The sequence below is a fragment of the Pomacea canaliculata genome, linkage group LG5 (genome assembly GCF_003073045.1).
Source record: "Pomacea canaliculata isolate SZHN2017 linkage group LG5, ASM307304v1, whole genome shotgun sequence".
Lineage (NCBI taxonomy): Eukaryota > Metazoa > Mollusca > Gastropoda > Architaenioglossa > Ampullariidae > Pomacea > Pomacea canaliculata.
In genome coordinates, this window is record NC_037594.1 from 22,060,898 (window position 1) to 22,085,080 (window position 24,183).

The following is a 24,183-nucleotide window of genomic DNA, read 5'->3' on the forward strand; positions in this document are numbered from 1 at the left end:
AAACCAGTAGAGGGGTCAGGGCCCCTCACCCGTCTGCCCTTCTCTGGAAAAACTCAAGGGGTCGCTGAACATTGGAGCACCATGCCAGCTTCTGCTTGTGTGTGTGTGTACTTTCGTGTGCCTGTAAGGCCCCACCCAAACCCAGGCTACCATATTAGGAAAACATGAAAACAATTGTAAGTCAAACCAAATGCTACATCGTGAATAGAGTGAGGAAAGATCGAAACAAAGTTAATTGATTCAAAAAGACTGACTTGCAGTCAGTGATAAGCTGGTCCAAAAGGGAGATTAGAAGCTGTGCAATCTCAGGCATAGGAAGTTTGGCTTTGATGCCAATACGGACTCTTTCAATGTTCGATTCCTGGAACAAATAAAATTTAGAGAAAGAGAAAAGACCGATAAAAAATTCTGCTATGACAGCATTATCTATATGTGTTCTGAATTTTTGTGGCTCATCGAAAAGTCCAAAGAATTTAAATCTGGATTTTTGGATGAAGCTTTTTAATCCTATCAAGTAATAATAATAAATGCAAAATTTGTAAAGTGAGCATGCTCTTAGCGCCTGAAAACAAGAATGAGATATGGACAGCATACGAGGAACAGAAAAAAACAAACAAATAACACATAACTAAGAATAAACTACAGTACTAGTGATGAATAAAAACAAGTACAGAAAATGAAAAGAGGGAAAAACAACAAGAACTGAGCGTATCATGATAAAGATAAGCAGGGAAGAGTGGGAAAAGGACTAGCATGGTGGGAAAGGGTGTTAGGTTTACGGAAGAGGTGCGGTTTCAGTGCACATTTAAAGGATTCAATAGTGCGTAGGTGACGGATATGGAAAGGGAGAGAGTTCCATTGTTTCTCTGCATGATAACAAAAAATCCTCTGGCCACATGTTGTTGTTTTGATCAGGTGAGGAACGGAGTTGTCTAGCTGAGACCTAAGGGAAGAGCAGTTCAGAGAAATAATCAGGGCAGGAGCCAGCAAAGAAATTAAAACATAGTACGGACAGTTTGTACTGATGCGAGGACATTTGGGTAGCCAGAGTCGAAAATGAAGGAGAGGAGTGATGTGGTCCCATTTCGAGCTCTAAGCACCAGACATGCGGACTGACAGACAGCTGGGACTTGTTTAGCAAGAGTCATGTCTGAAGTGACAATCAATCCCAGATTCCTGATGGATGATGCAAAGGTGATGTTTTTTTCACCCACCTTGATGTGATTTGGTGGACAAACAAGTGAAGATGGATTTCTTCTTCTTGAACATCTGTTCTATCATCGTTGAGTTTCAGTTTGTTTGTTACCATCCAGTCTTTGATGTCATTAATACAGGCTGCTATATATGGTGCTAATAGCAGAGTGAGACTCAGCCAGTGGAGTGGAGCAGTACAGTTGCGTGTCATTAGCATATGATTGATGAGAAACCTTGTGAGACTGGATGCAAAATGAAAGTGGCTTCATATACAGAATCAACAGACCTGGGCTGAATACTGAGCCTTGAAGGACGCCACAAGAAAGTGGAGAAGGGAGAGATGTTTGACCATCAACGAACAGTCTGTGTTTTATCAGCAAGATAGGGCAAGTCCACAAATCCCATAGGGGGTGTATAGCCTGTGAAGGAGCAGAGGGTGGTCGATAGTGTCAAATGCAGCAGATAGGTCCAGTAGATTTAAGGCAGAAACATCACCATTGTCAAGGGCAGATGTGTAAGCGGTCACTGTAATTAAGGTAGTGTTGGTACTGTGAAAAGGTCGATATGCTGAATGAGCATGGGGGAATGAGCTGGTGCTTTTTTAAGTAGGTCCACAGCTGTGTCATAAACTACTTTCTCTATGATCTTTGAGAGAAAAGACAAGTTGGAAACAGGGTGATAATTGTTGAACAATTCAAGCATGGATTTCTGAAGAAGTGGCTTCACAAGGGCATTTTCAAAAACACAAAGATGGGAAAACAGCTGATGAAAAGTTGACATTTACAATGTTTGTGATGGCAGGATGTAAAATATCTAAACAGTCAAGAAGAAGGCTTGTGGGTATTAGACCTAACTGGCAAGTTGTTGGCTTGGCTTTCAGAATAATCGCCTTTATATTGGCATCAAAGACTGGTTGAAATTTGGTCAGAGATATCTCAGGAGAATATCACAAGAGATGCTGTCAGACACTGATATTGAGTTCAAGGATGATCAAATGTCTAAAATCTTATTAGCAAAATAATCACAGAGCACTTATGGCAGCTGTGAAGCAGGATAGCCAGTGGACAGTACTGAATGATACCTAGGATCAGGAAATATATCTATACATTCATGAATATTTTGCACGTGTATGCACATATAATACCCACCCATTTATTCCAGAATTTTTGGAATAAGTGCATTCAATATATACCTTTTAGATAGACATATATACATACATTCACATATAGAATGACTATATATATATAGATATACAGTGATACCTCGGTTCTCGAACGCCTTGACTTTCGACCAAATCGGTATTCGACCAGGAAATTCGAGAAAATTTTGTCTTGGAATGAACAAATATTTGGAACTCGAACATCCGAGCCGAATATCGGCACAGCTTGCTTGCATCATTGAATTCATTCCCTCCTGTCAGTAAATGAAACACATTTACTGTATGTAGTACATTTTTGTTTTTTTTTTTGTTTTTGTAATAAATCTGTGAACTTGTTCAAAACTTTTTATTACAGAAAGCTAAAGCAATTACTGACCAGATTATGGATGATGTTCACCAAGACATTAAGACTTTCTAGACGGAAGCTTATATCTTCAAATGAACAGTCAACAACAACACATGGCTTGGTGCCACCCCAAGGAAGGTAGTAATACTTGCAGCCATCAAAAACAGCATTAGTAGGCTGGGTTGTTGATGCACAGGGAGGCACATTTTCATCAAGCTTGTTTCCATAGTTACCTATTGACACAAGTGATTAGAAAAAATGGAAATCTAATGTATGCAATGACACAATTAAAAAAAAGTTTTTTGAAATACAGAAGTCATCCATAGTCATTCTTTCTACTCAAGTCTATGTAACACTCTGTTACCAACATATGACCCTGTCCACTATTGTGCCATATCTTTTGGTGGCAGAAGTGGGGAGAATAGCACTTTAGGTTCATTCAGTAGTGATGTTTGTTATGATGCCTTGTAATATGGAGAGGTGTGACAGAACAAGATGTGCTTAGGGGTTATTGTCTTTAGGAGTATATTCATCTTTCTTTGTGAAGCCATGGTCTTAGCACTTCTCATCACTGTAGGGACTAGGCCATGACAATGCAATGAAATAACCTATGTTGCACAGTGTTAAAGGTTGCAGTCAGGCAGGGAGAAATGTGACACTAGAATGACTGCTCTTAAAGATGGTGTAACCTGGCACTTAATGGATCATAACTTGCCCCCAAGTAGAACATTTCATGATATAAGTAAAGATATGAATGGAAAAAAAAGGCGAAACTACATCTGAATAAACTTGCTATTTTGATGTATCTTGTGATTGTCATTGATTGCATTTGTACTGCCATTATATTATGATAAATTAATATCTACCTTGTTCTATATTGAAGTAAACAAAAGCAAGCAAACCATTAAAAAAAAATGTGTAGGTTCAAATAAATGTAATGAGAAGCCTATTGGCAGATTTTTTGTTGCTGAATGAAATGCATTATATTATAAACACATGCATAAAACGTATGCACATGTACTGAGTGCATCTATGACACTATATGAACTGTTGCCCATCCCAAATTGTCATCAAGTAAAAGATGGCCAGGAGAAAAGGTCTTACTCGGTACATCTACTCTGATGGGTATTGGCCCATACTTGACAGGAAATATCACTTAATTTTTATGTAAACTTTACTTCCTTCTTACCAATGCTGATTTCAAATTCAACAGGAGCATCTATAGCGCTGATCATTGTAGCATCCAAAAATGCAGCATGTACTCTGTATTTTCGCCGTCGCATGTATTTCTAAAAAAAATTTTTTTAAAATATCAAAACTCTTTCAGTCATCCATTTGCGTGCTTCTACATACTAATTATTTGCTGAACAGTGTATTGCTCACCACACTTTTATAACATGCTAGGGTTCAGTGTGCAAATGAAGCATATTAAAAAAAATTGGCCAATCTAAAATATTGCTCTGATCCTATTTGGATTTTTTCAAATCTTTCCGTAGCCTTATTAAAAGATATTACTTCCCAAAATCTGAGTGGATAGCCCATTTCTATTCTCAATATGTATTTATAAGAACATAACCATTCAAAGAAAGAAGTATTAAAAAACCCTCCTGGAGCTATATAGTTATGAAGTGAGAGTAAGCTGTTTATCCAGGGAAAAATGGGTAACTTAATAAAAAGCTTCTTACTCTTGTAGTAACTATGTGAGTCCCAGACTTCATGTTTCTTTACCTCAGGGTATCTTTATAACTGCTTTGTAACTATGGCTCCAGGGGTAAAATCATCTGTGGGATCAGGACACTGTTTTATAACCGGAAACAGGACATTTGTCCTTAAGTTTGCTATACTGCCCCAGGGCAACAAGGTGCCCTCACTTCACAACTACAGCCCCTGGACTCATGAATGTTTATGGATATACTTAAGTTGCAAAGGCTACAGGCAAATGGAACCTAGCCCTATGTGTAACATGAATACTCCTATCAGGAATCGTGAGGATTTAAGACTTGTATTTTGAAAAGGGGTTATTAAACTTTGGGAAAAGATTACCTTATACAGAGCCTAACTTCTGCAGTTTTTGGCAAAGCTTTATGCAGATGTTAGATAGATACTGACAGTAATCTTTATAATCTTACCTGAACTCGGAGGATGACATCATTTTCTATGTCTGCAACACCTGTTTCATTCTCTCCCAGAACTGTTGTTAGCTCCAGCAGTGCACGTCCCCTGTAAGCTACCCCTTCTCCCTAAGAGAAAAAAATTAATAACTAAGTAAAGTGTGATGATAAACATAGAAACAACTGCCACTCATGCACAACAGCTCTACACCAATGTGCATACCTAGTAAACCAAATCATGCTTTTGGCATTTTCTCTGCAGAATCACTAACATTTATATCAGTTTTTGCCAGAAAAATGTTCTATACAATAATCCAAAACCCCAGCACATTTCGTCAAAGTACCATGTTTACACGTTAGAATTTATTTGTATTCTGTCATTATACTGTCAAATACCTGAGAGACTTTCACATTCTGCTACAAATATTTTGTAAAATAAAATAATAAATCTACAAATTTCTGAACCTGACATCATCACCAATTATTATGGCACACTAAACACCACTTACAATTAAGCTAGAAATCAAAGAGTTAAAAAAAAGAATGGTGGAAAATATGCAGTGGTTCAAATATAATAAATAGTCTAAAACCATACCTTGGAGCATAAAATATTTAAGTTGTTATAAGTTTCAGCTAATACTTTCAAGCTGAAAACTACAATTATACAAGTGATGATCATTCAGCACAATAGTCTCAAAGATTTGTAAGGTATCTCTTGGTTAATGGTGTACGTATAGTAATACACTGTAAATTTCATATCAACCTCATGACTATTGCTTAAATAGAAGATACTGCTGGTGGAGTGAATAATGCAAAGTTGTCTTATAGTGAAAAAAAGCAAATGTTAATTGCTTTTTATTTCCCTACAAGGAATAAAACAAGATGTCAGTAATGACAAACCTTTCCTTCATTCAGATCCTGATATTCATCAGGCAGGTCAGAATATTCTCGTGTAGACCCATAGAAGTTGATGTAACTGGGGCCAAAGGTGGGTAGGTAACCTGTTTGAGAAACTTTATTTGAACTGAAGGAGCTAGCACACTGACTGCAATGTTTTTTCATTCATTTGAATTCTTGTTGCATTTTTCAAAATAGTTGTTCTGAAGCAAAATTCTTAATGCAAAATGTTAAAGTGAAAATGAAATTCCCAAATATATGAGTATGTTTTAGTATATTTTCCAAAAGACTTGATATTTGTCTCAAAAGCATTAAAATCATTCTGTAAACTTTCCTCCTAACTAATCATGAGCAGTTTATGCTGCACTTCGAAAAACAAATTTCTCAGAAAATGTATTGTGTATAGTCTGCTAATACTGTGCTATTTTTGTGACTAAAAAAATCTTGATAAACATTCGTAACTGCATCTATAATTCTGCTAACAAGAACCTGAGCATTCCTGCTGTCACAGTAACACTTTATTAACATCCCACAGTTTTTTAGTGCTGGTGAAATATACTATTCATTAAAGTTATTTCCGATTCTGGCTTGCTGTCACTATGAAAAATAGCACTGACAGTTCTAAGGACATGTGAGAGCTAAACTAAAGCTACAAAAACTTTTTTTTAAATAGGCCACTTTCAATATTAAAATATTGCATTAAAATGAGTAAAAAAAAAAATGTTAAGTGCAACAACATGTCAAAACTTCTCTCAGACAAAGGTGGTTTTTGTGTTTCTACAACACATTTAAAAAAAAAGTTTGGTTAATAAGTAGATGAAGCAAAAAATTAGAGAAAATTCATGCAGAGATATGCAAATGCAAAATGGATTTCTTGGACTAAATAGATGTGTACAAAAGCTGATTTATCAGATGAAAAGCAAAAAAAAAACATAGACAGACACAAAGACAGAGCTATACATCTTATGATTTATTCACTCTCTCTCTCTCACTCTTTATATCTTTGGCTGCTATTTCTTCCTAGTTACTGCAAATTAAACTAAACAGAAATAAATTTAACATGGTATTAACACATAATCTGTCTACAAGCATAAATAACTTTTATCATAATTTATTGCTGCTTATAGCTGAAAATTTTAAGTCTTTTGACTGTAATATTGTTCTTAAGCATGAATTTCAATAAGCTTATCCTCACAGCATATTTGCATTCAAGAATGTGTATCATGCATGCACACAAACAGATGTGTAGGCAGGAGGATGGGTGAGAAGTCACCACATTGAACTAATGAGTGAGCACTTCATTCGCTCTTCCCTGAAAAGTGAGGGGTTTGATTAATTGATGCAAGACAGTCACCATAGATTGTGAGGCACTTCAGTTAAGATAGTTAAAGAGGGCATCAATTATCAAAACATTAGCACCAGCCAAAGGAAATAATTCATTTGGTAGGTAAATAAGACTGGATAATCATTAATACCCACTTAACAGGGTATGCAATAAAGATTTAGATTTGCAGTTGCACAGACATGAGGACACTTCAATGACAATAAATGACCAATAACTTACCAGCATTGTGACTAGAGGCCATAACTAACTCTATTAGTATCTCAAGAACTGCTTAGGAAGTTGAGTAACATCCCCTGCAGTTTTATAACAGGCATATGTGGAGACAAGAGAGGAAGAAATTATGTTTGTGTTGTGTGAGAGATAGAGAGATGGTGTGTGTGTGTGTGTGGGGGGGGGGGGGGGGGCGAGGGAATTGGTGTTTTACACTGAGCCAGCAACTCTGTAAAAGATGCCACATGAAGAGAAAGAAAAGTGCCCCAGATGAGACCTGAATCTATGACAGCAAATCTTCACTGTATTGGTGACAGGTGCTAAAGTGAGAGAGAGTGAGAGATGGTATAACCAAAGATAAATGACTGAAGAAATTTATGCTTATACTAATTAGATTAGGCTACGCAGCTGAGATCAAAAGCAGAAAGTAATATTTTAATGACTTAAATCATTTAGAAGGTGGAGCAGGTAAAAAAGATAGCATCAGGTGTGCATTGTTTAGCAGCAGTTATTATGCTGGCATGATATTTGTGGTAGATTCCAAATCACGATTACTCAAATAACTCGCTGTGTGCCAAATCCTGACAAACGGCACCGAGTTGTTTTCATTAAAAAGCATCAAGAGGGGTCTGGAAGTTAGGAGGTTCTGAATTTACAAGTGAATTAAAATGCAGCTTGTATTTTAAAATTTAAAACTCAAGAATTCAACCACATTCTGAAAATGCTTTAAAAAAGTATGAAAACATGTGGGTCCAAGATCTTCTAAAGCTCTTCCACATTTGTGAAAACAATTAAAGGCATTAACGCTTCTCTTCCATGGTACTATTTATGATATTAGGGTAAACAGTTATTCATCCTAAATTTATATGAAAAATGTTTAAAGCTATTATTTGTTACTTCAAATGTTTACAAGGAACAGCTTCTAGAACTTGATTACTTACTTCGCTCTATTGGACATCCTAGAGGAAAAAAATGCACAAAGACTATATGGTGCCAAGAAAAAAATAAGGGCACACAAAACATTATTTATAATTTAAAACTAATCCAAAAAGTGAAAACACATGCCATTTGTAAACAATGAAAAAGATTAAAATAGACTGAAATATGCTCCAAACAACATACGGCAACAAGAACAATGATTCAAGGTAATTTCATTACAATTTTATGTGGAGTCGGCTTAGTTCCAAAAGCCAGAAAAAAGATGCCCTCAAAAACATAAAGCAGTTATAACCACAATAAAATTATCACTTTTGAGACTATTTACCAGTAGAATCTCACTGAAATAACATTCCAAACACCATGGATTGAATCCTTATAATTGACCCATCATCCAAAATATTTAAAAGTAAAATATATAAGATTACCACCATCCTCTTTGTCTGCAGAGAGGAAAATTAAATCACTTCTTTTGCAATAGGGACATGTTAACATATGAATCACTACACCTAGATCCTGACCAGCACATACTGCCATCTACATGTGGCATTGTATAAAAATTTGTGGAAATATTGTTTGTCACGGTGTCACAATATTCTTAAGATTAATCAATAATTTAGTTCCCAAAATTTTAAAAGGGCAACATGGTTCTTAGTTCTGAATAAGTTCCAACACAAAGAAAACTAAAAAATGAAAACAAGGCAAATTTAAAATAGAATGTCTCTTGTAACCGTAAAGTATATTACAGTAAACCAGTTAGCTCACTTTGCTCCTCTGTATCTGAATCATCTGTATCTGGATGTGCCATAAAATAATGGGAAAATTTTGACTTATTTACACTATACCACCTCGAATTCTTTTACTGCATTAGTTATATATCCATTTACATCTACCTCTATACTCTTGTAGCTAAAGACATTTATTTTCTATTTTTTTAGAGCTAAACTGGAGCACAGGATGTTAGAAGTCTATAAGTAAGCAATAATAATGAAGTTACATTTTAAAGCTGTATAAAAAGCAAACTATTAAAGAAAAAGTAGAAGAGAATTATTCACCAAGTTCTCCTGATGAAGATATTAAAGATACTGGCAAAAGAGAAGTTCCCACGATATCATCTTCAGTCACACGGTCCCTGGTGCGTGAAAGGAGAAAAAAATTACCCAAAGGATTTTTCAGTGTTTCAGTCTCCCTATGTCATCCTATTTCTGAAATCAAAAGGGCCTGTGCTTAGGCTAATGAAGATAACTTCATCCTGTTTGATTCCCTTGTTAATTCCTGCTGTGAAGTGCAAAGTTGGATTCCTGCTAAAAGTACACTGTCAGAATGAACAAATTATTGCAGTTAAACATATAAAGACACATGTATACAAAGCAAGGCATTAAGTTGAGAAATACACATAGATATTGATACTAATGTGCATGCATCCCTGGGTGGGTGTGTACACAGACGTGTGTGCAGACACACACAGAGTCTCTCTTACTCCTTTAAAAGTTAGTGCCTGCTCTACAAGATCAACTTACCTTGGTTACGTACCCCATTAAGATCATTAATATATTCTACATCATTAACATACAGGCACAAAAGAAAGTGTCCATGAAGAAAATAATGCAACTGATACTGATATTCATGCATGACTGCTAATTGCCCTGAAGCATCAGTCCTGACTGCAGGAACATGCAAACCAATTACAATTATCACCAATAAAAAGCAACATTCACAACTCCACTACCTTCATGCTATAACATGGACACTTTTAACAAACTTCAGCCTGATGCTCACTTTGCATGATTAACAGCAAAGGCATGCAGATAGGAAATGAATGAATGTCACATACGACAATGCTCAGTCTTCAGATCCTCTCAAATATCCAAAGAAAATTTAGGTAGCTACTGCATAATAAAAGTGTATCACATGACTTAAGATTTGAAAAACTGCAGGAACTTCTAATGCAAACTTGCATCCAACTACCATACAGCAACAGAAAAATGTTTTGAGACTTAAGCAATTTTTTTAAAAATAACTGAGAATATATATATAAAAGGCACTCATGAAGATAGCACGTCTGAGAGTGGTAATGGAAGACCAGAACAAACCATTTAGGTACAATGTAATAACAGTTCTGTCCTCAGGAATGGTGTAAAAGATAACGGACATGCCATCAAGAAATTTTGAAATATAGGCCAGATGGCTTTTTTGAAAGACTCCATTATGTCATAAAATTTTAATCCTTTCATAAGCAATATGCCAAGAAACTTTTATATCAGCATCAAGCTTGATGGTTGATGTAAAGGAAGCAAATCAGAAGTTCAAGAATGATGATGTTTGCATGATGCACAGACATCTTTCAACACAACATCACAATAATCAAAATAGAACACAGACCATCACGTAAGGAACAATGCCAGAATAAAAATATGACGAAATGAAAGCGAATTAAGCTAAACAGAAGGTACTGAATGTGCAGGCAGGGGTAGTCTTTAGGTCTGAGCATAAAAAGGGTCTGTTGAGTCAAACAGGATAAAAATTAAGTCTTCACTTTACAACACAGGCAGTAGGCATAATACCCCATATCCAAAGAAACACACAGCTTTATGTCTTTCAAGATTCTGAACATTTTAGCTTAAAAATTATAATTAACATCACTGTTGAAAATACATTGCAAATCTGCATACAAGAAAACTTGTCCTTGGAAAAGACATGCCTTTTATGCATTGCTCAAAAAATATGTAAAGCTGTGTTTATCAAAGGACACGTTGCAAGCAGGGTCATTGGGGACCTAATTCTCAGTGCCCTGTCTCATTAGAGAAGGAGAGGAGAAACAAACCATCTGCCCCACTGGATGAAACAGCGGTGACTGACAAAGAGGCTGAACAGATTGTGTCGTCATCATTCAGTCGATCCCTGATGAAAATATTACATGTTTAACACACGCATGGCAACACAAAGAGCCACTTAGTTACCAAAGTGAAATGACATAAACACCTGTGACACAAGATAATGAATTAGCATTTTCTTATACCATGAACACAGACTCTGAGAGAAAACACCGCCTTGTGAAAACTGACTTGGCCTTAAAGGATATTTGAGAAAGTGGAAGTAGATAAAATATGCATATATAAAGCAAACACTACATTTAAAGTGAAAACCTGTCATCAGATATAAGTTACTGAGAGAAAGGACAGAAAGAGAGATGGTGGGAAAGGTGAGAAAAAGGCAGCAAAGAAAATCAACATGAACATTATTGACAAGAAATTAGAAGCTTAAGCAAAAATATATCAAGCTGAGAGTGATTCATCAATTTTCAAGTGGTTATATATGATACACAGCGACATCAATTAGTATTTTTGTTTAAGTGCAATTTTCTGACTTGAATAACTGATGATCTTTTAACCTCGATTTTGATATCATTTCTTTTTCTTTGTTAAGGTAAGTTAACTCATGCTGTGTGGATTATCCATGCTGGATTTAAAGTATAAAACTTATCAGTTGTGTCCTCTTTTACGCCATGGTAATAAGGGAATTTATAGTGAATGCAGTGAATTTGCCTTCATAATAACAATAATGAAAATTTATAAAGCACTTTTCCAATTATTTTCTCAGAGCATTTTATAGAAATGATATACAAAAGTATATTTGCTTTCACTTCTATCTCCTACCACTTTCGTTTACATTACTTATCATGCACATTATTACACTCAATTTGCATCTTAATAGCATCGAAGAAAAACTTACCAGTCTTTGATCATAAATTTGATTCTTTCACACATAGAAGGAAACTGAAATTAAACATTAAAGGAAAACTGGAAATAACTACTTAATATAACGTTGAGATATGTTTAAGAATGAATTCTCAAATATGAATTTCAAATATCTAAGCACTTGTGCACACACACACGTTCATACAAGCACACAAATGATGCATAAAGCAGTCTATGCCACTTACATGTGGATCCAAACTCATAAATAAGGTTATTTTTACCAAGCAGATTATTACTGAACATTTAAAAATTTTTTAAATGTCCTTATAAGGGACATAAGCAAGAAAAAAAATATGAAAGATGAAAAGAACACACAAATATGCAACTCAAAACTCACATGTAGTCCAAGTCTAAGTTCTTGATTCCATTCAGGGTGATCACAGCAGTACATTATTTTTGTCTTCACCTGTTATATTTAATAGAAGACTTCAGTAACATGTATCAATCTTTCACTTCATTTGAAGTGATAAACAAAAATAATAATAATAAAAAAATTACAAGCAACAGACTCAGCATTTATCTTAAACTGATCTTTCAAGAATATGATTGCTCCTTTTAGCAACATTATGACATGCACTGCTACAAGTAAAATGCTATGATTTAATTCAGGCTTCACATTATCACCTGATACATTTAACTTCATGACAAAAATGATACATTTATGAAACAGGTTTACCCAGCCATCCTTACCTAAAATCTTTAACTAGTTGGTAATTTATCAGAAGGTGGTTCCTCCAATATTGTTTTCCCATGTAGGATAAATACATGGCAATCATGATTTAGTTCAACAAAATCAAATACTGAATTTTTCAAGAACTTGCAACTAAGCTTGACAAATGCAATCTGAAAGTAGCAAATGCCATAAGAAAATGAAACTCAGTATCGCAGTCAGCATTTCTTCAGTTTTTCTGTCGGACATGTTTGTTTCCAAACAAAAATAAATTGATAGCTTTGTTGTCAAATACTTTGCTGAGGAACATTATTTATTCATATTTGATATTATAAATTTGACTTTCTGCAGCTTCCTGCTCAAAGTTCTTTTTTTTATTAACATCTCTCATTTTAGTCGTAGGCTTAATTTTTATCCTTCAGTGAACAATTTCACACTTTTTCAGGAATTCCTGCTATGTTAATCAGTTTGGTAACTTAATACTACTACTCGTTGGCTTATGAATCAGGAGTTCTTTACCCATCGATTTCTAACTCAAATTAGAAAAATTTTACTTATGGATAAAACTGCTGATGGTCATAAATACATGCCCAGTCAGAAATGCCTGTCATGTCCTTCAAATGAGCCCTGAATTATAACAGCAGAATAAGATATGTTTCCACCATATGATGCTGACCTCCTTCCCAGCAAATGAGAAAACAAAGTAAGGATCCACCAGCTCCTTTTTTTCTTCCCCAACATTAAACACCTTTTTCACTCCCTCCAGAAATGCTGAGTCCACTGCAAAAATATGAATCATTATGAATAACAATATCCTCTGTGTAGATTTGGATGGGATCACACAAAGGTACAATTCAGACTAAAGCAGATGGTAAAATAATTACTTCCCCTCAAGACTTGAGATGTAGGGCATGCCATCATATCTGTGTTTCCTTGTGATAATAAAAGTGTGTCCCATAATATAATTCCTTCTATGAAAACTCTTTTTAATCGTAAGCAAACTTACTGCGAGGAATGTCCTCTGCTCTGTATACTCTAAGCACAAACATGGCTGGACGCATTTGCATCCCTGATGGTCGCAAAAGGTTGCTGCAAATGAAATAGTGAAAAACAAATTTATTAGAGACACATCTTTTCACACTTCACAATGCTAAAAAATATGTAAAAAAACAAGTACAATTATACAACAAATTAAAAAAAGAAAACCCAGAAAATGCAGAACTCACAACTGTTGCATCAAATTTTTAAATCATTCAGAAGTTTGAACGCTGCCATCTTTCTTTTGGAAAAAACACGAAAAATATCTGCCAAGAACCAAACAAAAAAAATCTAGCTTGTTATATAGGCACTAGAAGTGTACAAAGGTTAATAAACCTTTTTATCCAGCATCTCAGATTGTAACAATGTATATCTCAGATATAGTGTAATTTTCATATATACCTTTCAACATCTTCCTCTTCTTCTTTCTCATCACCCTTCATGCTCTGACATAAATGAACCACCAAATGAAGTTTAAATTAATACTGACCAATATGAAACATGATCATGACAGGACAAAATGTAGAGAGGTTTACAGCACTGACATTATCCCATAAGCAGCACACAAAATCCATGAAAATCAACATTTACTTCAGTACAGACTGAACAACGTGATTATGTGATAGATGCAGCAACTGACAAGGTTCTTACAAATGGCTTTTCAGAGTTGTGGTAAGCAACTAATGGGACATTAGTTTTACATAATAACTTTTATCTTATAATTCTGCAGTGTGAAAAAGGCCAATTCCACTTTGGCATTGCTAACTTAAATCATTGCATCACATAAGTTGCTTCATTTTAAAGTTGTTAGTAAATACAACCACCTAATATGGAATGTTTATTCGTGTAACTAAGAACACTAAGTCAAAAATGGTTAGGGAATGCCATTATACACATATGTTGTGTTTGGGACAACACACGCACATGCACATGGATGCACATTCACACAACACACATAAATTATGCTAAAACACCTATAAGATGTGTGGCATACTCAACCAAACAACTTACTGGTGCTTCATCTCCTGGTCCCACAATAACAACGCTCACTTTCAAGTAACCTTTGTGGCCAGCCATAGAATCTTCTGGATCGCTAAGTAATAGCCATTTGTTGAGAAGTGCATGCTGGGGTTCATCATAAACAAGCCCAATGTCAAACTACAAAAAGAAAAAAATAATTTAATGCAGATATCTTGCAAGACGGATGAAGATGCTCTTCTTTGCATCTTTTTACATTATGTTTTTACATCTAAACAATTTTGTGCAGAAAATATTTCAATTTCTCCCTAAGTACATAAGTACAGACATACATTATGAAGGGCTTACAAAACCTTCCGAACTGCATGGTAACTTCTTATTTAGCTGGAATCTACAAGATTTGGAGAGACTTTCGCAGAGATAGGGCATAAGTTTCTGACAAAACTTTAAATGTGACTACCTATGAGCCTAATGGATGAATCCCATGTCTAGATGCCCGACTGAATGAATAAACTATATATACTGAAAATCCGATGGTATCATAGTAGACAGCTAATTTATTCTAGTCCAAACAGGAGAAGAAGCAGCTTATTCTTGCACAAACCGACCTTGAATGAGCCAATGAGTGCATCTGAGCGAAGGCGTTTAGAGTTGAAGACCTTAAACTCTACTAACTCATCAAAGAGTTCTGATGGTGCAGAATGAAAGTTGAAGAAGAAAGACTCATTCCACTCTGGTACACTGGTTGATTTCTTCACCCTTGTTTGCCTGCTTTGGTTGGAGACTGTAACCCTGGTAACAGGGTTAACATTGGCACCTTGCAACTGCCGGGCCTTTGTAACTTTCACTCGTATCTGTCAACAAATTATATTGAACTTTTGGATTTAATATAACCACCATAAATGTCAAATGATGTATAAAGTAGAGGTGTAGAAATTTTGTGGCTTAAAATATGCTGAGGTTGAAGTAATAGTCTTAAATGAATGTCACACCTTATTTATATTCTATTACATAAATATATTTATATTCTGCTCAAAAAACACACAAAAAATATAATTATTATTAGGGGTTTATAGCTTTAGATTACACTTATTATGAAAGTGTGCTCACCATACATGTAACGGTACCTTATCAGATATGAACAAAGAATAAAAGTATATAAATTGAAGATGGTGGAAAAATCGACGTTAAACAGCACAGACAATTAGCATCATACAACTAGTAAAACAGGTACAAACAGAATATATCAAAATATGTAAATAATAATAAGAGAGAGTTATAGAATTTTTAAATAACAGAAGCATTTTAAGTATACATTTCAGCTTCAGTACAATATTTCAAATAATGGCAGCAGTGAAAGGGAAGGGATTTCAAGAGTTTTAATGCACAATAAGCTAAAATGATTTGCAGAACATGCAGTCTGCTATTTTAGCTTGTGATATGTGGTCCATGGCGACAAAATTTATAAAATACATTATTAAGGGAAGAATGTGTTATATGTTGAGTACATGAATGTTGAGACGAAAGACATAGAGGAAAAGTATAAGCAAATATTCACATACACATAGTATTTATGTTTATTTCTTTCACTTAATTGAAGTAAATTTTTTATGTAAGAAATATGTCATTCTCTGACAGAAGCACACCAAGGCCTTTTCATGCAATCCGGCAAAAAAGTTCCTGTCGAGCTGAAACAGCCTGTTGCAGTCCTACAGGGCAGCATGCTGAGGTCCAAAAACCACAGTATGCAGGTTTCCATGGTGAGCTTTTAAATGATAGACATAGGATAGCCTGAGTTTCAGACGACGAAGAGAAAGTGGAGGCTCACCAGCCTCTGTGTACAAACTTTGTACAGGAGTGGTGCAGAAGGCACTCAAACAGATGCAGCCCTTGGTGGTGAATATAGATGAAAGGGCAAGGTAATGCAGAAAAAGGAAAAGAATAAGAAAAAGGGATGGGCCAGCTTAGTCACCCAGTCAGAGAGGCTGGGCACACCGGCCCACGGGTGTCTCATTTGTGCATGCTTAACTACAAAAGAATCTTTCCTGAAAATATACTTCCTGAATTACAACATAATCCAAACTCATTATTTCATCCCCATTAATATCCCCTTGCTGTGCAGTGTGAAGGGTCTTGGTGTTATTCTGCACCACATCCTCTCCATGCCCCCCCCCCCCAATCTCTTCTTTGGCGAAACCTGTGGGTTTTTTTTTGTGTGTGTGTGTCTCTGATTCCTCTCCACTATTCGTTGTGAAGGATGTCACTTTCAAGCTACTTGTCTCTTTTCTCATGCCTGGATTATTGCAACTTTTATCTTGCTGGCATTTGTTGACACACTCAACACCTTTCAGTTATGTTCAGAATGCTGCTGCTGATCTGGCCCTCAATGTGCATAAGACAGATCAGATCACCTCCCTGTTTCCCTCACTTCACTGAATGCCTATCACCGACTGTATCACGTACAAACTGAACTGTCTTTACTGTAAATGTCTACATCACTGTGCTCCTGATTACCTTTGCTTCTAGCTTACCCTCCAGGCTCCATCCCCCACTTCATTCAGTGGTTGATACACTCAACTTCATATTCCCCACATTACACTCTGCTCTGCTGGCCAGGAGCCTTCACCTATGCCGGTCCCTCTGCTTAGAACACTATCCCCTTGCAGCTTTGCCAGGATGACTCTTTAAGTGGTTTTAAGCAGCTGCTTAAGACTCACCTCTTTAAGATGATTTCCAAACACTCCCCAGTGACTTACTTGTTTTCAAGTTATCTGTACACAAGTCTTCTAAACTTAAATCTGTTAAGGGTGGGAGTTGGCTAGATTATGGGTGGTGAGATAATGAACTTTAACTGTATTATCATAATTTAAGAACACAAACTTAGGCGACTCTGTAACATAAACAAATGTTAAAATATGTACTATAAAAATAAAAATTACTTATATTTAAAATAAACCTTTGCTAATCAAATAAAAAATGCACCCTGTATGCATTTATATTAGCATTGTTATTAGGCTCTTAAACAAAAAATCATGTAAACAATTTTGACTTCAAATTCCCTAGCCAAACTATATCTTTCCTGGTAACTGAAAATGTGACAGGCTGAGCCTATATCAACAAATATTGATAAAAACTCTACCACTAGCTCATATGTTCCTTTCAACAACCTTTTTTCCTTCTTTCGATGGCAACTTTTAGACTGAATCATGACATAAAGAAAGAATGTATCTTCACAAGCCTAGATTTGACATTCTCTCTGTAATGCAAGTGTGCACTAAAAATATGGCTAGCAACTTTTCATGCTTTGAGTTAAACATAGCTTTGCTGCATTATTAATCCCCTTTAGAATGCCCAACCCAATGCAGAATGAAACCTGCAAATTCTAATTTTAACTAATGTTCACAGAGATGTGAGGTCATGATTTCAGACCTACTGGCAAACCCATTGTTAATGAAGGCACATTATTAAAAGTCTTCCAACAGAACATTGTTTCACATGACTGCATATGTGAGTCCTGTAACAGCTGGTTATACCTGAACTACCTGTTACTGCTGTGTGCAGGTACTCCATCGATTTTGCAATATAAATACTGGCTAAAAATGTTCGTTTCTGTTCTCCTAGTTTAATCCACTTAATACTTCTACTTAATTTGTAGTATTGTATAAACAACTAATCCTTTAAATCTACACCCTCTCACAAAGTACAGCATTCTTGTTTGAACTGAGAAAAGTAAAACTTTTCTGCAATTTCCTCCCAACATCCAAACATTAATTTAACACGTTAACACGAATTTTAAAACATTCATGTGTTTAGCTAAATCATTAATTGAAACAAAAATTAAAAGTATAAAATATATTTAATTGGTAAAATATACCATTAGTTGCTTACCAACATCAAAGGGTATTGACAACTCTGCATGCACATATTCATTTCTGTGTGCTTACACACACATGTTCTGAGCATTCTATGTATGTGTGAGAGAATGTATGTATGCACCTGAATACATTATATGCAAGAGAAAAATACATAATCTAGATCTGTACATGAATTAAATGACACTTTACCTTAAAATCAATCACTTTTTGTCCATCTATCAGTTCTCTGCTCTTTTTTTGCAATCCTAAGCTTGGTCCCCCTGATTTTGGCTGGTTTGAGGCAGAGTAATCTTTGCCTTCTTTCACTGCAGGTATCTTGTCTTTAGAACTTTTGTCCTTGTTCTTACTTTGAGTGCTCTCACCTGCATGACCATCTAGAGGTTCACTTGCTTTCTCATGACCTCTCTCTTCTTCAACTTCCTTACCACCATTGTCTTTTCCCTCAGTGCTACTTCCTGCTTTTAATCCTTCAGACATGTTGCACTTATTTATGTCTTGATGGCAGAATAGTACACCAATTCGCTATTATAGAATGATCAATGTTTTCAGCAACTTCTACTGCCTTGAGAAGAAAAGTGCCCAAACTTAACACAAAATAATAGTTTCTCAAAAACTGCAATTGCATCTAAAGTGAATTCACAGAATATGCATTCTTAACACAATGAAGGTATCACAGAATACCAGTTTTACCAGTTGGGTATAGCATTAACTGTGTAATTTTATGCAGATTCCTGTGTTCTCGAAGAGGATGTCATGCTTGAAAGGCTCATCTTCATCTGTACTGAGGCTCTCTGATGGCTTGTCCAGAGCTTTTTAATCACACATGCTCAACCTAAGCTCTAAACACTCCTTAACCACTATTAAGTGAGTGCCATGATGCAACAACAATGATTTTAAAATTGCACTCATTAGATTTCAGGTGGCCACTGCAACAGGTTTGGTCCTAGTTCCCTTCTTTCTCATTCGAACAGTTGTTCCAACATAAAGAGCTGTTTCTCACCATATTATCCCCTACAGTTCCTTTTTATTCATTAATTTTTCCAGTTATTTGAAGCACACTGCTAGACATCAGTCCACTTGTAAAGACCGTTAAATCAGTATCATTGCAACATTCTCATGCTCTTTTGAAAATCATGAGCTCACACATCTTGTCACTAGTTGAAACTACACATTAATTCCATGTAGACTGTAGTGCGTCGTTTTCAGTGCAAACACCTGATACTTTTTTCCACTTTCACAGATGCTGCAAGATGAAAACTACTCTTCATAAAATAGCTGTGGTGGTTCAGTGGTGCAGCAGTAGCTCAGGTTTGAAGAGCAAATGATTATTTCAACTGTTAGGTATAGGCATATATCAAAAAGCCAGCGAAGCAATCATTCCAGAGGGTAGGGCAGCTAATCTATTGGAAACAGCTGTTCTATTCATATGTCAACTCATATGTTTGACAATTCAGAGTGTCACATGTACAGTAAATAAGCAAACCCTGATAATGGCAGTGGAAAAAATTAATGTTGTTCTATTTTGTGCTTTTAACAATGCTGTTCTACAACATGGTACCTCCAACAATGCCTTAGTGAGCTATTGGCAAATGAATATCTAACTGGTAATGCTGTGAAGAAAAGTATCCCTTAAATAGAATCTGTTGGTAGTCTCATTAATTGTTCTGTAATTGCCACAGATAATTCGAAGAAAATGGTCTCCACTTATGTGGAACTCTACACATTCCAGTAAACCTTCCCTTTTGTGACACATAATTATCATTTGACTTAACAATCTAATCATATTTTTATGCCTTTATATAGCAAAATTCAGCAGTGAACACAAAATTTTCAAATACAAAAGAAGATTAAAATAAAATGAGGAGGAAAGTTTTATAATATCCAAAAGACTCTCCATCCCTGCAATTGAAAGAAAGAATGAAAAAAAGCATTCTGGAAAAAAAACCCTTGAAAAAATTCCGACGTAGATCTTAATTAAATAGATGAGTAAGTGATATGTTAAAGAGCTAAAATAAACTGTTGTAGTGATGGGTGTGTATGTCTCATCTTATGTTCATTGTCACATGTACCACACATAACATAACTGATAAATTATTCACAAGCATGTTTTAGCCTCCTTCTGGTTTTTGTAACTATACTTGAATCGATTTTGAATAAAGTTTTAATGTATGTTTGTAACCTGCTGCACACATACATATCTAACAATCATTTAACAGCAGGTCGAAATGTTTCAGACAATGAATGCACAACTTTGACGCCTACAAAAGTAATAATTCTAGTTAAATTTGTTTGAACCTAGCCTATTTTATATCAAACCATAAAGTTGCAGGTTCAGTTTTGCGGAGGAAAGTAGCTGGAAATTTCACTTTGTCCGTCCACCAGTAGTATCTAATCTTTTAGGTAAGATAAAAGGCAGGAAGAGCATGTTTTGAGCTTTGCCTTCCATGTCCTAAAGTTCACTGCCTGTACGGTCACTAGGTTACAGGACCTGTACCTTTCAATATAATAATTCATGCATGTCCATAATAAGAAATTTTTTAGTTGAAGAACTTTTGAAAAAAAGTTCATGCCAGCGCATGACAATATTAAGAACTAAGTTTTCTTGTATCCTTTCTCTTAGATCTAATAAATAAGCAGTATATCAGAAGGAATTTATCGTCCCTTAATACCTTTCATGTGCACAAGCTAAGAGGAGGGGATAGGTGGTAGGGACAGCATTATCTGAGGTCTGTATCTGGCCTCTTGAATGACATTGAAAACCCTCTGCATTATGGTGAATAGCACTAGCAATCTCAATCCAACATATCAGGTTCATTCAATTGCTTAATTACTCTACACAAATGGCACAGCTGGCACTATTCTACACAGTAAATGTCAACTAATTGAAGCATACTTATGCCGGCGTGAAAGAAAAACAGAAGCTGAAAGAGTTTTTCAGATAATAAAAAACTAAGGACCACTAAAAATTCTAACTATCCAAATCTGTTATTATCACTTCAATTTCAAAATTACGCAGACAAAATACACAACTGTTAATTTCAAATATTTCACTGGTTTGCATGAAAAACATCATTTTCCTCATGAAAGAAAAGGTAAAAGTTTTCATGCAAATACAGCATTGTTCATTTGCTAAGATATATAATACTTAAAATATTATAAATACATGTTTTGACAATGACAGGACAAATGTTTCCTTCTAACATTAAAACAATACTAATGTTGGTAGTTTATATAAGAATACAAAGCTAAGTTTAAATTGGTCTGGTAACTGAATGTATTAAGCAAAGAAAAAGTATAGGTATGGCGCTCTGCTCATGCATTTTCAATGCCTGAACTGAATATTTATACAGGATTAATAGTAATAATAACATGCTTTTTGAAAGAGATTATTGCAAATTTATTTTTCTGCGGTACATGTGATAGTCATAAATTAACGATGTGTTTAACAAAAGACATATCTCTCTGTTTTATTGCTGCAATAATGTTTTGATACAGTGTATCACAATCACAGTAGAACTGTAGGAAAATTTGTTTAGAAAATATGTGTATCATGCTTATGGAGAAGAGAACCAATTTCTAATGCATAGGTAAGAAAAGTAGTCAGTAGATCAGACAAACTACCTGGCTAAATACATGAAAGTATGTGTGCATTTTGCTGAAATTGTTATGGTATTTAGGAAATTCTCACTGTTAATGGCCTTTTACAAGAGAAACAGATCTTGATTTAGATAACATCTTTCAAATTATAAATATCCTTAAGGTAAGATTAGAATAATTTCTATTGCATACAATTCTTGCTGAGTTATAAACCTCAACTGAGGCATCATGCTGTCAGCAGTAAGAAGAAAAATCCTTATAACATCTGAATACCATATATCTTCAGAATTCTGCCTGATGGAAAGTGAAATAAACAGAAATATGTTCAGATTGTTCAATAAAGAGCAAAGAAAAATCATGCATGAAGGATTGATACACAGTCACAGTCCATAAATCTTGACCATAGACAACACATGACAACAGCAAGAATGGAGTTACTGCAAGAGGTATTTCCAAAAAAAGAAGTCTTAAAATTTGGAACAGGCTAACTGGTTCATACTAAGAATGGTAACGACAAATTGAAAATAAGGACCTTTTAAGAATCTTTTAAGGACCTGAATACCTAACATAAAGACAATTTGAGGACATTTTCTTAAGGTGCAGACAAAACTACAGGTCATCTGTCATTCATATTTTATTTTGTTAACAGATTTATAAATTAAAGAAGGAAGATATAACCTGGGACACAATTTAGCTATTTTCTTATCAGGGTTGAAGAAGTTTCAGCTCTACAGTACTTCTCATTCTTCCCATGTCTTTGTGTTTTCATATGTGCTTTTAAACTAGCTTCAGTCATGAAAACAATATTCCAAGATTCTTTATTTTATTTTAACAATCATTTATTGCCAGAATATTCAGTTTGGTTCAATTTTGTTGCATAGAGTTCCTCACATTTGTGAACTTATGAAAAAAAGCATGTGCTGTCTGGACTTGACCATACTTCAGTTCCAAGAAAAAATTTATCTCCCACCCATGCATTAGGAATAAATTCAATTTGTGTGCATGGACAAAAGTATTCTTTAAGCTATCTATGTTCTGCACTCACAGAAGGTTAGACAAAAAAGACCTCCCTAAAATTCAAATAATGCCTTTTGTCCTACACAATCCCACACGGAGATATCCAATCTGGGACAGTATTGTGGGTTGCCACAACAGAGTTTGGGAGATGGCAGGATAAATGTTTTTTGCTAACATTTAAACAATATTAATGTCTGCAGTTTAATAAGAATACAGAGCTGACCATCTAAAAAAAATAGAAAGCCCCAGAGTCATTCACTTGTGTTTACACAATGTAAAGGATTAAAAAAAAAAAGAAACAAAGTTTCCAAAACCCAACTGGATGTAGGGCGTTCGTGGTTCAGTTGTTTGATAAGTCTAGAGCATGACATGTGAAAGGCGAAACACTATGCCTCCTTTACCTAGCTTTTATTTCTGCTGATAAATCAAGTACCAACTGCTATTAAGTAGGAAGATGGTTTTCATGACTGACCCTCACATCTGCAACCTTGTGAAGATGTGTGGGCTAACTGTCAGGCATATATGCTTCCTCAAAAACAGTAGGTAGCAATAATATGCTAACAATATATGAAATTCAATAAGCACCTATTTTGGCCCACGTCTAAAAGGACAAAATCTGTATCAAATTAGTATATCTTGTAACTAGAGTCTGCCAAAGTGATCACTGGTTGTTTAAACCAGGTATATCCTGGTTTATCTACTATCCCCCACCCTCCTCTATCACCCCTAATAAAAGTTCAGGGACATGAAAGTCAAATTGGTTAGAGAAGTGGTCTCCAAACCTGAAAGCATGCTTACCAGCCAGTGTTCCTGTTCAGTATGTATGTGTTACTGCACACTTCACCCAGATGATACACCTGTGGAATGGGTATTTCACTCCTCTGAGGGTTGGGAAGGTTATTGTTCAGTGTGCAAAGTCAATGTTCTACTCTGAAAACATTCTTGCCTGTAAAATCACTAAACAGTTATTTCATATTTGGAAAAAACCCCTGGTACTCCACTCTCGTCAGTGTTTCCTGAACAAGAATTCCCACAAAAATTTGCTAGTTTCT

The 24,183-nt window shown here is 35.4% G+C and overlaps 1 protein-coding gene across 9 annotated transcripts in view; it reads right to left on the bottom strand.

The window, feature by feature from the left end:
* LOC112565419 (myoferlin-like) overlaps positions 1-24,183 on the bottom strand; it is a 76,187-nt gene that overhangs the window by 40,577 nt on the left and 11,427 nt on the right. For 4 of the 9 annotated variants that reach the window (XM_025240869.1, XM_025240865.1, XM_025240873.1 and 1 more), the window contains exons 7-20: positions 15,251-15,496; positions 14,676-14,822; positions 14,067-14,110; positions 13,633-13,715; positions 13,303-13,406; positions 12,294-12,362; positions 11,931-11,974; positions 9,254-9,330; positions 8,964-8,993; positions 5,711-5,811; positions 4,829-4,939; positions 3,889-3,988; positions 2,730-2,932; positions 255-361 (exon numbers count right to left, since the gene is read on the bottom strand). In XM_025240869.1, coding sequence (XP_025096654.1) covers positions 255-361; positions 2,730-2,932; positions 3,889-3,988; positions 4,829-4,939; positions 5,711-5,811; positions 8,964-8,993; positions 9,254-9,330; positions 11,931-11,974; positions 12,294-12,362; positions 13,303-13,406; positions 13,633-13,715; positions 14,067-14,110; positions 14,676-14,822; positions 15,251-15,496 — 1,466 coding nt within the window. Of the gene's footprint in view, positions 1-254; positions 362-2,729; positions 2,933-3,888; positions 3,989-4,828; positions 4,940-5,710; positions 5,812-8,203; positions 8,222-8,626; positions 8,642-8,963; positions 8,994-9,253; positions 9,331-11,022; positions 11,100-11,930; positions 11,975-12,293; positions 12,363-13,302; positions 13,407-13,632; positions 13,716-14,066; positions 14,111-14,675; positions 14,823-15,250; positions 15,497-18,706; positions 19,820-24,183 lie in introns of those variants that run through there. The other 5 variants (XM_025240874.1, XM_025240867.1, XM_025240868.1 and 2 more) reach the window with 5 other exon arrangements.